The sequence below is a fragment of the Pistacia vera genome, unplaced genomic scaffold (assembly GCF_008641045.1).
Source record: "Pistacia vera cultivar Batoury unplaced genomic scaffold, PisVer_v2 Contig716, whole genome shotgun sequence".
Lineage (NCBI taxonomy): Eukaryota > Viridiplantae > Streptophyta > Magnoliopsida > Sapindales > Anacardiaceae > Pistacia > Pistacia vera.
Window position 1 is genome coordinate 149461 of NW_022196575.1, and position 11593 is coordinate 161053.

At 35.5% G+C, this 11593-nt stretch overlaps 2 protein-coding genes across 2 annotated transcripts; both read left to right on the plus strand.

Annotated features, from left to right (window-relative positions):
* Window positions 1-1347: 1347 nt before the first annotated feature.
* LOC116114642 (uncharacterized mitochondrial protein AtMg00820-like) lies at window positions 1348-3507 on the plus strand. Its single transcript, XM_031400784.1, has 2 exons — window positions 1348-1438; window positions 3140-3507. The coding sequence occupies exons 1-2, from the start codon at window positions 1348-1350 to the stop codon at window positions 3505-3507; spliced, it is 459 nt and encodes a 152-aa protein (XP_031256644.1).
* A 2307-nt stretch (window positions 3508-5814) lies between these two features.
* LOC116114647 (translation factor GUF1 homolog, chloroplastic-like) lies at window positions 5815-11497 on the plus strand. Its single transcript, XM_031400790.1, has 9 exons — window positions 5815-6063; window positions 6139-6315; window positions 6516-6602; window positions 9075-9131; window positions 9365-9430; window positions 9722-9784; window positions 10743-10787; window positions 10913-11013; window positions 11191-11497. Exons 1-9 carry the CDS (start codon window positions 5827-5829, stop codon window positions 11327-11329), a joined length of 972 nt encoding a protein of 323 aa, XP_031256650.1. The 5' UTR covers window positions 5815-5826; the 3' UTR covers window positions 11330-11497.
* The last annotated feature ends 96 nt before the right edge of the window (window positions 11498-11593 follow it).

Consider the following 11593-nt stretch of genomic DNA (forward strand, 5'->3'; position numbering starts at 1 on the left):
CAATCAATTCTCTGTTTGTAACATGGTATCAGAGCAATTCTAGGTTCTTTTTCAATTTCGTTTTTTTTTTCTGCCCAAGTGAGCATTATTTGTGAGTCACCCTGGACAGTGACCATTTTTTTCTCACTACTTGACTAGAAAAAAGCCCTTCTTGCCGATCGACCATTCCCTGAAGTCTGGTCACCGAAGGAGTAGCGCGTGAGTCTCACGCGCCACCTTTTCATTTGTGGCAATATTCACGCGTCGGCATGTGGGGGCTTGTGTGATGGAGGACAGTGTCTGATCACCCTTCCCGGCTTCGTCTTGTTATTTCTGGCAAGTCTGTGTGATCAGTTCCTCAGTATCTGAGCCAGGTTAGATCAGTTTTATTGATTTCTGTTAGTATCAGATTTCGTTCTTTGAAGAGTTTTGTTGGCTATTTGTGTTGAGGTCAGTTTGTTGATTTTCATCTGTAAGTTGTGTTGGCTATTTGTGTTGAGATCAATTTTTCGTCTTCTTACCATGACTAATAAGCCTATAATTGATATGGTTCCTGTAATGTCAAAAATTATGGAACATAAGCTTAATGGGTCTAATAACTATTTTGATTAGAGTAAGACAATTAGTCTTTACCTGCGAAGCATTGGTAAAGATGATGATCTCACAAAAGATCCGTCTAAAGACGATTCAAAGCAAACATGGTTGAGAGAGGATGCCCCATTGTTCTTGTAGATACGGAACTTCATCAATAGTGAGGTACTTGGTTTAATTAATCATTGTGAATATGTGAAAGAGTTGATGGACTATCTAGATTTTTTGTATTCTGGGAAAGGGAATGTGGCTCGTATTTTTTATGTATGCAAAGCCTTTTATCGAGCTGAGAAACAAGATAGGTCTCTTACGGCCTATTTTATGGACTTTAAAAGGATATATGAAAAACTTAATGTCCTTTTACCGGTGAGTGCTGATGTGAAAGTTCAACAAGCTCAACGAGAGAAAATGGCGGTTATGAGTTTCCTAGCTGGACTCCCTTTTGAGTTTGAATCTGCTAAATCTCAAGTTCTTGCCAGTTCTGTGATCACCTCCCTCCAAGATATATTTACTAGGGTTCTTTGTATAGAAAGCACTCCATTTGTTTAGTTGAGTAATGCTCTTATAAGTCAGAATAATGACACAGGGCGTTCATATAACAAGAGTAATAATAGAGGAGGGGGTTCGAATTATCGTGACAATCGGAGTTAGGAGGGATTGTGCTACTACTATCATGAACCCGGTCATACAAAGCGCACGTGTATAAAGTTGCAAAATAAGGCCCAGAAAACTCAGTCAACTCATATTGACGCTACTGATACTTCTGAGAAGACGGTTATGATTTCAGCTGATGAGTTTGCCAAGTTTTCTCAGTATCAAGAATCATTGAAATCCTCATCTACTTCCATCACTGCTCTCATTGAGTCAGGTAAACCAAACACATGTCTTATTTCCTCATCCTCCAAATGGGTCATTGATTTTGGTGCCACATATCATATGACAGGTAATCCTAGTCTTTTTTCAACATATCAGTCACATAATTCCTCATCTATGTTACTTTAGCTGATGGGTCAACTTCTTGTGTTCTTGGGTCTAGGTCTGTTAACCCTACTCCGTTAATTTCCTTATCCTCTATATTGAGTCTAACACAATTTGCTTTTAATTTAATTTCTATGAGTAAACTCACTCTTGCTTTTAAATGTTGCATCTCATTTCTCCCTGATCATTGCCTGTTTCAAGATCTTACGATGAGGCAGATTATTGGCAAAGGACATGAATCTGGAGGGCTTCACATCCTTGACACACAGGTGCCCAGCACCATTGCATGTTCCAGTATTTCGACCCCTTCTGAGGTGCATTGTCGGTTAGGACATCCTTTTTTAGCATTGTTAAAGAAACTATGTCCTCAGTTTAATAAATTATCTTCGATAGATTGTGAGTCATGTCAATTTGCCAAACACCACCGTCTTCCTTCAAGTTCAAGAGTCAATAAACGGGCTAGTGTCCCTTTTGAATTAGTTCATTAAGATGTTTGGGGTCCGTGTTTTATTATGTCTAAACCTGGATTTAAATATTTTGTTACCTTTGTTGATGACAACTCTTATGTAACTTGGCTTTATTTAATGCAAAATCGTTCTGAGTTGTTCTCTCATTTTTGTGCCTTTTGTGCTAAAGTTAAAACTCAATTTAATACTTATGTCCAGACATTAAGAAGCGATAATGCCAAAGAATATTTTTTGAGTTTTTTTTAGTCTTATATAAGTCAACATGACATTCTTCATCAATCCTCTTGTGTTGACACACCGTCCCAAAATGGAGTAGCCGAGAGGAAAAATAGGCACCTTCTTGAAACCGCCCGAGCCTTATTATTTCAAATGCAAGTTTCTAAATCGTTTTGGGCTGATGCAGTTTCCACGACCTATTTTCTAATTAACCGCATGCCTTTATCTATTCTGAATGGTTCAACTCCTTATAGTGTTCTCTTCCCGTCTAAGCCTTTGTTTCCTATTGCACCAAAGATATTTGGTAGCACTGGTTTTGTTTGTGATGTTCAACCTCAAGTAACCAAGTTAGATCCCAAATCTCTTAAATGTGTTTTTCTAGGTTACTCTCGCCTTCAGAAGGGATATCGATGCTATTGTCCTAGTCTTAATAGATATCTGGTGTCACCTGATGTTACTTTCTTAGAAAACGCCATTTTTTTTTCCTACTTCGTCTACCTATACAAGTCAGAGGGAGGATGATGACTTACTAATCTATACTGCCACATCCCTACCAGCTAATCCTACACCTGAGGCTTCACCACCTACTATTCCTCCTCCGGCACCACCTTTTGTCCGTCTACTACCTTTGATTCGCATTATCTATTCTCGTTGATAGGAACCTTCTGTACCAGTCCCTTCGTCATCAGATCTAGTCTCCAATGATCCTGATACCTGTGTTCCTCGTCAAGAAGACCCTCAGAATTAATGTCCTGCCCAAGACTCTTTGTCATTGGATCCAGCCTTGAGTGATCTTGATCTTCCTATTACTTTTCGGAAAGGTAAACATCAGTGTACTTATCCTATCTCTTCATTTGTTTCTTATGATCACCTATCATCTTCTTCTTGTTCTTTTGTGGCATCACTAGACTCTGTCTCCCTTCCTGCAACTATTCATGAAGCCTTATCTCATCATGGCTGGCGTGATGTTATGATGGAAGAGATGAATGCTTTAGATGTTAATGGTACTTGGACCTTGGTTGACTTACCTACTGGAAAGAGACATATTGGATGCAAATGGGTGTTTGCTGTTAAAGTAAATCCTGATGGGTCAGTGGCTAAGCTTAAAGCTTGTTTTGTAGCTAAAGGCTATGCTCAAACTTATGGAATGGATTATTCTGACACTTTTTCCCCTGTGGCTAAATTGACTTCTGTTCGCTTATTTATCTTTGTGGCGGCTACTCATTCTTGGCCATTATATCAGTTGGACATAAAAAAATGTCTTTTTACATGGTGACCTTCAAGAAGAAGTCTATATGGAGCAACCGCCTGGGTTTGTTGCTCAGGGGGAGTATGTGAAAGTTTGTCATCTTCGCAAATCGTTATATGGTTTGAAACAGAGTCCACACACTTGGTTTGGAAAGTTCAGTCAAGTAGTTGAAAAGTTCGGAATGACAAAGAGCAAGTCTGATCACTCAATCTTTTATAAACAATCGGCAGTTGGCATTATTCTTCTTGTCGTATATGTTGACAACATTATCATCATTGGGAGTGACACTACAGGGATTTCATTACTTAATTCATTTCTTCACACTCAATTTCGTATAAAATATTTAGGAGTGTTGAAATATTTCTTAGGGGTTGAGGTAACAAGGAGTAAGAAAGGCATCTTCCTCTCTCAAAGAAAATATGTACTTGACTTATTAATTGAGACAGGAAAATTGAGTGCTAAGCCATGCAGTACGCCAGTGTTTCCTAATTCACAACTTATTAAAGATGGTGAACTGTTTGAAGATCCTGAGAGGTATAAAGACTGATTGGAAAGTTGAACTATCTAACAGTCACTCGTCCTAATATTGCATACTCTGTCAGTGTAGTAAGTCAATTCATGTCTTCTCCTACGGTTGACCATTGGGCAGCGTTAGAACATATTCTGTGTTATCTGAAAGCAGCTCCAACACATGATACTTTGTACGAAAATCATGGACATAATAATATTGAGTGCTTCTCTGATGCAAATTGTGTAGGTTCCAAGATAGATAGGAGATCCACTACAGGCTACTGTGTTTTTGTTGGTGGAAATTTAGTCTCATGGAAAAGTAATAAGCAAACTGTTGTGTCCCGATCTAGTGTAGAATCGAAATATAGGGCTATGGCCCAGTCTGTGTGTGAAGTAGTATAAAATATCAGTTTTTGACTGAATGTGGTCTTATGGCCTCTTTGCCAACGAAATTGTGGTGTGATAACCAAGTCGCTCTTCATATTGCTTCTAATCCCGTATTTCATGAATGAACTAAGCACATTGAAATTGACTGTCATTTCATTCGTGAGAAAATACAGCAAGGTTTAATCTCTATAGAATATATGAAGACTGAAGAGCAACTAGGAGATGTTTTCACTAAAGCTTTGAATGGGGTTTGGATTGATTATATTTGTAACAAACTGGGCATGATTAACATCTATGCTCCATCTTGAGGGGGAGTGTTGTAAATAATCATGCAAAATCTTACAGATATTACATGATTAAGTGTATAAATCTATAATAAGATATTAGGATTGTAATCAATATATATTGGGAACAACTATGTAAAATAGGAAGTTAGATTATTCATTTCCTAGATTAGTTTTTTATTTTCCTAGATATTGATGTATAATTTGTCAATACAATATAAGAAAATTACAATGAGTTCTCTGTTTGTAACAAATACAAAATTCTGGTAATCTTTTAAAACCAACAATAATTACCGTTGGTTATATAGGAGGTAAACTGATTATTTCTATTTTCTTAAGTATTTTAAGATTACTTGGTAATCTTAATTTTGTTACAATTTTACTACTTATTAATAAAATTTTAGGAATAATGTCCTTGTTTTCAAAACAATTTACAATAAATTTATGGACAACTTTAGCCTTATATTTAAGATAGAATTACCCTTGTACTTCAACCAAATTACCAAGACCATAGCTACTACCACCCCAGCCACCCAAGAGACTGTCGGTCGTCGTCGGCAATCACCAGAACGACGCATGGCCATTCGTGCGCCGATAAGGCCGTTTTTGAATTTGTAATCCATGGTCAAAAACAGCCAAAGATCTAGTCGTGAAATGGTCGCCTTTTTACAGCCAAAGATCTGGCCTTTTCATGACCAGATCTATGGCCGTTTCACGACCATATCTTTTTGTTAAGTTTTAAACTTTTTTGGTTATTGTGGTGATTTAGTTAAATCTGAAATGTAGGAGGTTAAAGAAATGATTCAAAAAATAATATTATATTATGGTTGTTGGGTTGTTTTAGTTAAGTCTGAAATGTAAGGGGTTAAAAGAAATGATTCAAAAAATAATATTATATTAATATTTAAAAAATAGGCAATTTAGTAATTTATATAACATACCTACCAATTTATTATTCCTTACCAAATATATTCTCTAAATATTTTTAGTAATGTTCGAAGTAATCTATCTTTTAATTAATATAATATTTCTTGAACGAAATGCACTCAAAGTGTTTACCAATATTACCCCTAAACATTTGAATTGGGCGCTTGTGGCTAACGAAAGAAGAGGGCGCATAACAATTTAAACCATTCCCAAACGCACACTTCCACACTCCCTCAAAATGTTGGCTACGGACCTCTCTTCTTCTTCTCTAACACTTCTCTTATCCATAAAACAAAACTTCCCAATTCCAACCTCTCACTTCCTACTTTCTCCTTCAAAATCTCCTCGTCTCTTTAATTTTTCTCTCTTTCTCTCTAAAAATGCCGTCACCATTCGACGCCGCTCCCGAGTGTTTTCTCAGACCCAGACGGAGTTGGAATTGGCCACCAAAGTTGGACAAGACCGTCTCTTAAAGGTTTTTTCTTGTGTTTTCTATGTTTAGGTTGTTTGGTTATAAGAGAAGAGTTAAAACTAACACAATTGAGTGCAGGTTCCTGCGTCGAACATAAGGAATTTCTCCATTATTGCTCATATTGATCACGGGAAATCAACTTTAGCTGACAAATTGCTTCAGATGACTGGTACGGTTCAGAAACGAGAAATGAAGGACCAGTTTTTAGATAACATGGATTTGGAAAGAGAAAGAGGCATCACTATCAAACTACAGGTACTTTACATTTTATTTTCTTTGTACTTTTCAAAAACGAAAATAAGAAGTTTAAATTTTGTGCTTTCAGAATTCGAGAGTGCGTTTGTTATCTTTTCATTTGATTTTAAAAGATTTAAAGTCTCCCTTTTTTTTCAATTTGATTATTTTTTTCCCAGTGTTTGATGGTTCAATTTATTTTCCTATGATTTTTGTGGCAGGCAGCTCGAATGCGTTATGTATATGAAAATGAACCATATTGCCTGAATTTAATTGATACTCCGGGCCACGTGGACTTCTCTTATGAGGTACATGAATGCTACATTTAACTGGCCCCTAAAGTTTGATAATTTATGGACTTTTTTGGGATTTGTTGTTCAATTTATTTCTTTATAGACAATTGCTGGTGATTAAACAGAATGCATATTCGAATTAGTGTGTGTCGACTTGAAAATTTTCAAAGCTTGTCTTTTCTTGGGCAAATTTCTAGGTCTAAAGTTAAACTGAAAACTGCTTCTTGGTAGGCATATCTTCTGTATATATGAGTTTATTTGGCCTTTAAGTGTTTGAATTTGAAAGTTTTGGTTTTCTAGCTGATAATGATCCAAGCTGTTACCTTTCTTTAATTGAGCTTTAATTAGGGCGTGTGGTTGGATTGAAGAAGCTTTCTAGGGTAATTATGGCCTTCCTTGCAAACAAAAAACAAGAGTAATGCTAGCCTTACTCACTCCCCCCACTCACTTCTCTTACTCACCTTTGTTAAAATGTTAGCCTTATCCACTTTTTCACTTTTTTAACAAAGCTGAGTAAGCGAAGTGAGTAGGGGGAGTGAGTAAGGCTAGCATTATTCAAAAAACAAAGGGGCACTTAGTGGGGAGTTGTGAAGTATCTAAATAAAGCATTAATGAGTTTGGGGATAGGCTATCTGAAAGCTAAAATAGTGTTTCAACGCCAAGGTTTAAAGACTTCTTAGATAACATAGCATTTTGTTTTAGCTCTGTATTGAAACTTGTAATGTTGCTTTGTTTTGGAAAGTCTTATGGCGAGTTGTTTGCCTTTTCCCTTTTTTTCTTGGAGTTCACTGTTTTCTGCCCTAATCTCCCATATAATCTTCAATGTTTAGTTCCTTCTCAAGCTTACTGTTTTCTTATTGAACCTAAGACAATCAAGTTGAGGACCCTTTTGGTGCAGTAATTTGAATTACAGTTATTTAAAGGAAGTTTTGGGCTAGCTGAATGAAGTTGAAAATTTTCGAGTTTCTTGATCTTACAAAAAAAAAAAAAAAAAAAATGTGAGTGAGGCAAGCATCGATGCTCTGCTTCAGTTAGGAAAAGAGAAAATTCAGAACTGATTGAAGATGCAGTGGTTGATTCCAATTCTACAAATGTTTATATTTTGGCTACTATACCTGCCACATTGTAGGATGCATCCATAAGAATTTTTGCTCATGAAAATTTTCCCAGTATCCTTATAAAAGACATAAAACAAAAACTGGGTCTTATAGTCTCAGAACTACAAAATGTTTAGATGTTCATTTTCTAAGTTCTTATTTTATGAATTTTATTTTCTAAACACTTTGGATTTCTTAAGCAGGTTTTAATATATGAGATTCATGCTCTAATCTCCTTAGATACATAATCCCTAAGCTTCACAAGGCCCATAAATTCCTGCATGAGAGAGTTGATGTGTTTAAATTCCATACTTGACGTCGTGTGCTATAGCAATTTTAGGAGTCATGGTTAGACTCACAATACTCACATGCATGTTTAGACTTCAAAATCTTCCAACACTAAATTTACACACAACTGTTAACAGACCGAAAGTTTAATCCATATGGTTGACTCAATTCAGTCTTTCCTGAATCTAGAGTAGCAGAGATGCCATAGTTTATTGGGCACTTCTATTTTAAATTTGGTGTGTAGGGCACTTGAGAAAATGTCCATTCCATATTTCCTTCACAATTGACTAACAGTTACAAAAAACTGTTTGTCTTAAATATTTGTAATGTTTGAGGGTGCTATGTGAAATTTATTATGAAACTTTCACATATTTGAATGCTTGGTACACTCTTAGTTTCTTTAATTCTTCAATAAGAAAACAGACAGCTGTTCATATATAATACATTAATGGATACATTTTTTAGCACAAACTTTTATAGAGTTGTCAATTGATAACTCATGCGTGTGTGGTAACATGATATTTGTGTCCATGTCTACAAATTACAAGGATTTTGACATCACTTCTTTTTCTATGCATCAAAAGAGAAGTACCTTCCATCCCCATTCTTTCAAACACAGCACACTTCTTTCCTCTGGTTTGCTTTTTGGTAATCCCTTAAATATTTTTTTGATTTTTAACCCTTACTAGAAATATTAGCAGCGATATCAAATTAGAAAAGGCATGGAGTGGCTTTTGAAAGGTGAGAGACATTTTCTTATTGACTCTCAGTTCTGTAAAGTCTTGGAAATCTTTACATCTCTGAGCTTTATCATGAGGAAGTGAGAAACTAAATTGCATGCAGAGAATAATTTTTTTTTTCCTCCTTGAGAAAACTAGTTCATCAACAATTTGTTTCCTCTTTGAGGAAACTAGTTCCTCTATTTCCTTTCAAAAAGTTTTGTTGCCTTATGTGCATCTTTTCTCATGGACAAGCTAGACTAGTTATGCTTTCTCTGGCTGTCTTCTTCTTCTTCTTCCTTTTTCTTAAATTTTTGCCGGTGAGTGAATATTAGGGTATCCTCTAATTATACCTTAACTAGTTTTTGTGATTTCATATATAGGTTTCTCGTTCGCTTGCTGCATGTGAGGGTGCTCTCCTCGTTGTAGATGCTTCGCAGGTGGTCTTTTATCTACTTTGTACTTAGCACATGTTTCTAATTAAAATATTACTGTTTAAAAAATGAAATTATTGATGATGTGCTTGTCATTGTACTATTCGTATTATGGAGAGAAGCTATTTGTTGCCAAATGCATATAAGCTTCCCTACTGGTCCCACAAGTGTTGCCGTTACTACTACTGAACACTTCAGTGGCAATATTAAGTGTGTTAAAACTGTCTATTATATTGTAGGGAGTGGAAGCACAGACCCTGGCTAACGTTTATTTGGCTTTGGAAAACAATCTTGAAATTATTCCTGTAAGTGTTGATATTTTGTCTTTTCTGCCTTGTATATTACCTACAAGTTTGGTATCTTTCTTTTTAGCTCCTCAAACACTGTAATAATAACACCGAATGAATTCTGAATCAAACTTTTAGCTTTAGAAACCATTAAGGAAACTCATGAAGATGCTGGCAACAGGGAGCAATGTATATGTTCTTTTTAATTAATTTAATGCAAACTGTTTTCTGAACCAATGTTTTCTCACTTTTTTTTTTGTTTGTTCAGTTTATACTTTTCACTATGTATGAATTCGTCATCTGTTACAGGTTTTGAACAAGATAGATCTTCCTGGTGCTGAACCAGATCGAGTTGTTCAGGAGATTGAAGAGGTTGGTGCACAAAAAGCAGGGTTTCATTTGCTTAATGGGTGTGTAGTTTACATTAGTCTATGCTGTTTTTAGAAGTGGTTGGTATTGCTAGAGCTAGTAGTTATTTCCTATCTTAACTTCAAGATTTTGGCTTTGACCATAATAAGCTGTTATAATTGTTTTGTTGTCAAAATACTATTCTCAGGCTCTTTTATGATTTCAAGCTTTTAGGATTATTGACTATTCAGCAAAATATAAGGGCGTATTGCACAAAGAGATCTTATGCTTGAATTGTTAAAAGGTTTCCACTTCTTTTTTCTGTTTTCACTAAAATTAGGAAGGGGTTTTGGGTTGATTTAAAGCTATTGGAGTAGAACTTTTAGTTGTTTTAGCATTTTTTTTTTTTTATTTTCTTAGTGAGTCAATGTCATATCATATAGATCCTTTTAGTGGACGACACTCTTTTGTAATTAATCTTTTTAACCAATGATATTCTCTTTGTTTCCTCTAAAATAAAATTAAAACAGAAGCGAGATGGACATATGTTTTGTTCCATGTGACAAGCTTGTATTTTAAACCATCAAGGTGAGGGGTCATGTTAGAATCTGAGTGCAATTATTGATAGGTCCCTTCTTATATGCATAACTTTTGTGATTAGTGGTTCTTTGAAATTTTAAAAAGGATGTTACCAGTTTGTCTGATTGTTATTCCACATTCTAAACACATTAATTTCTCTAGCAGCTATCTATACATATATGTCATTGAATAGTCTCTGATCCCTCATTTTGAGGCATCAAGAGTTATTTGGAATCTAAAGCCACAACCATGGTAAAGGTGTTAGCTTGAATTGTCGCTCTTAGAAAAGTGAACACAAATGATATGATTTGGAGGAGACAACCTTTTTTTTATCTCCAGATTGGTGCCAGTTTTTTCTGTTTAGGTTTGAAATTATTATGAAAATCATGCTTGTTCTGTGTAGGTTGTTGGGCTAGATTGTAGTGATGCAATTCTTTGCTCTGCAAAGGTTAGTTCATGGCATTGGCTCTAATGTTGACTCATGCCTCGTTTATGTACTAATGAAAGTTGGTAGAAAAGAGCTTCAGTAGTTTTACATATTTCATATTTATGTGGTCTAACGTTCTTTTGCAGGAGGGGATTGGTATAAATGAAATTCTGAATGCAATTGTTAAAAGGATTCCGCCACCTTTGGACACAGCTGAATGTCCGTTAAGGGCTTTAATATTTGATAGGTATAGATCTGACTTAGTCCTCATCACAACCTTTGAAACTTAGCTGAATTTTTATTAACCTCAGCCCTCTACTAGTTGGTTGGTTATATGAACTGTTTTTCCTCTGATTTTTCATATTCTATTTGAGAATGACTTGTTGCCATCATTTACATATTACTGTTTTGTATACTTCTGCAGTTACTATGATCCATATCGTGGAGTGATTGTATATTTCCGAGTCATTGATGGAACTATGAAGAAAGGTGACCGCATTTATTTTATGGCGAGTCAGAAGGTGGAGTGCTCTTTCTCTTGTATAGTTTTCCTTCTAGTTTGAAGATTTGATGAGATCACCTTATGTTAAAAGCATAGGATCAACTTTTATGGAACCCCTGAGGTTTAGTGAAACATCAATACCCCCAAATGGTTTTGAAACCATCACAAAAACCCTTGTTGCTTGCTTTCATTTTTGTTAAGTCACTATTTATCCCAGTCATCATGTTGAAATGCCTGTATTAACCCAGCATTTATCCTTAATGATGAGCTAATATATGGAACTGATATTTTAGATGATTAATACTAGGATTTTTACATTTGTTAT

Bases quoted from the DNA above. Each gene is read 5' to 3' on its own strand.
- LOC116114647 (XM_031400790.1), top strand. From the start codon at position 5,827: ATGTTGGCTACGGACCTCTCTTCTTCTTCTCTAACACTTCTCTTATCC. The intron at 6,316-6,515 runs GTACTTTACATT...TTTTTGTGGCAG, and splicing joins GCATCACTATCAAACTACAG to GCAGCTCGAATGCGTTATGT. The intron at 10,788-10,912 runs GTTAGTTCATGG...GTTCTTTTGCAG, and splicing joins CAATTCTTTGCTCTGCAAAG to GAGGGGATTGGTATAAATGA.
- LOC116114642 (XM_031400784.1), top strand. From the start codon at position 1,348: ATGATTTCAGCTGATGAGTTTGCCAAGTTTTCTCAGTATCAAGAATCA. The intron at 1,439-3,139 runs GTAAACCAAACA...TGGCATCACTAG, and splicing joins CACTGCTCTCATTGAGTCAG to ACTCTGTCTCCCTTCCTGCA.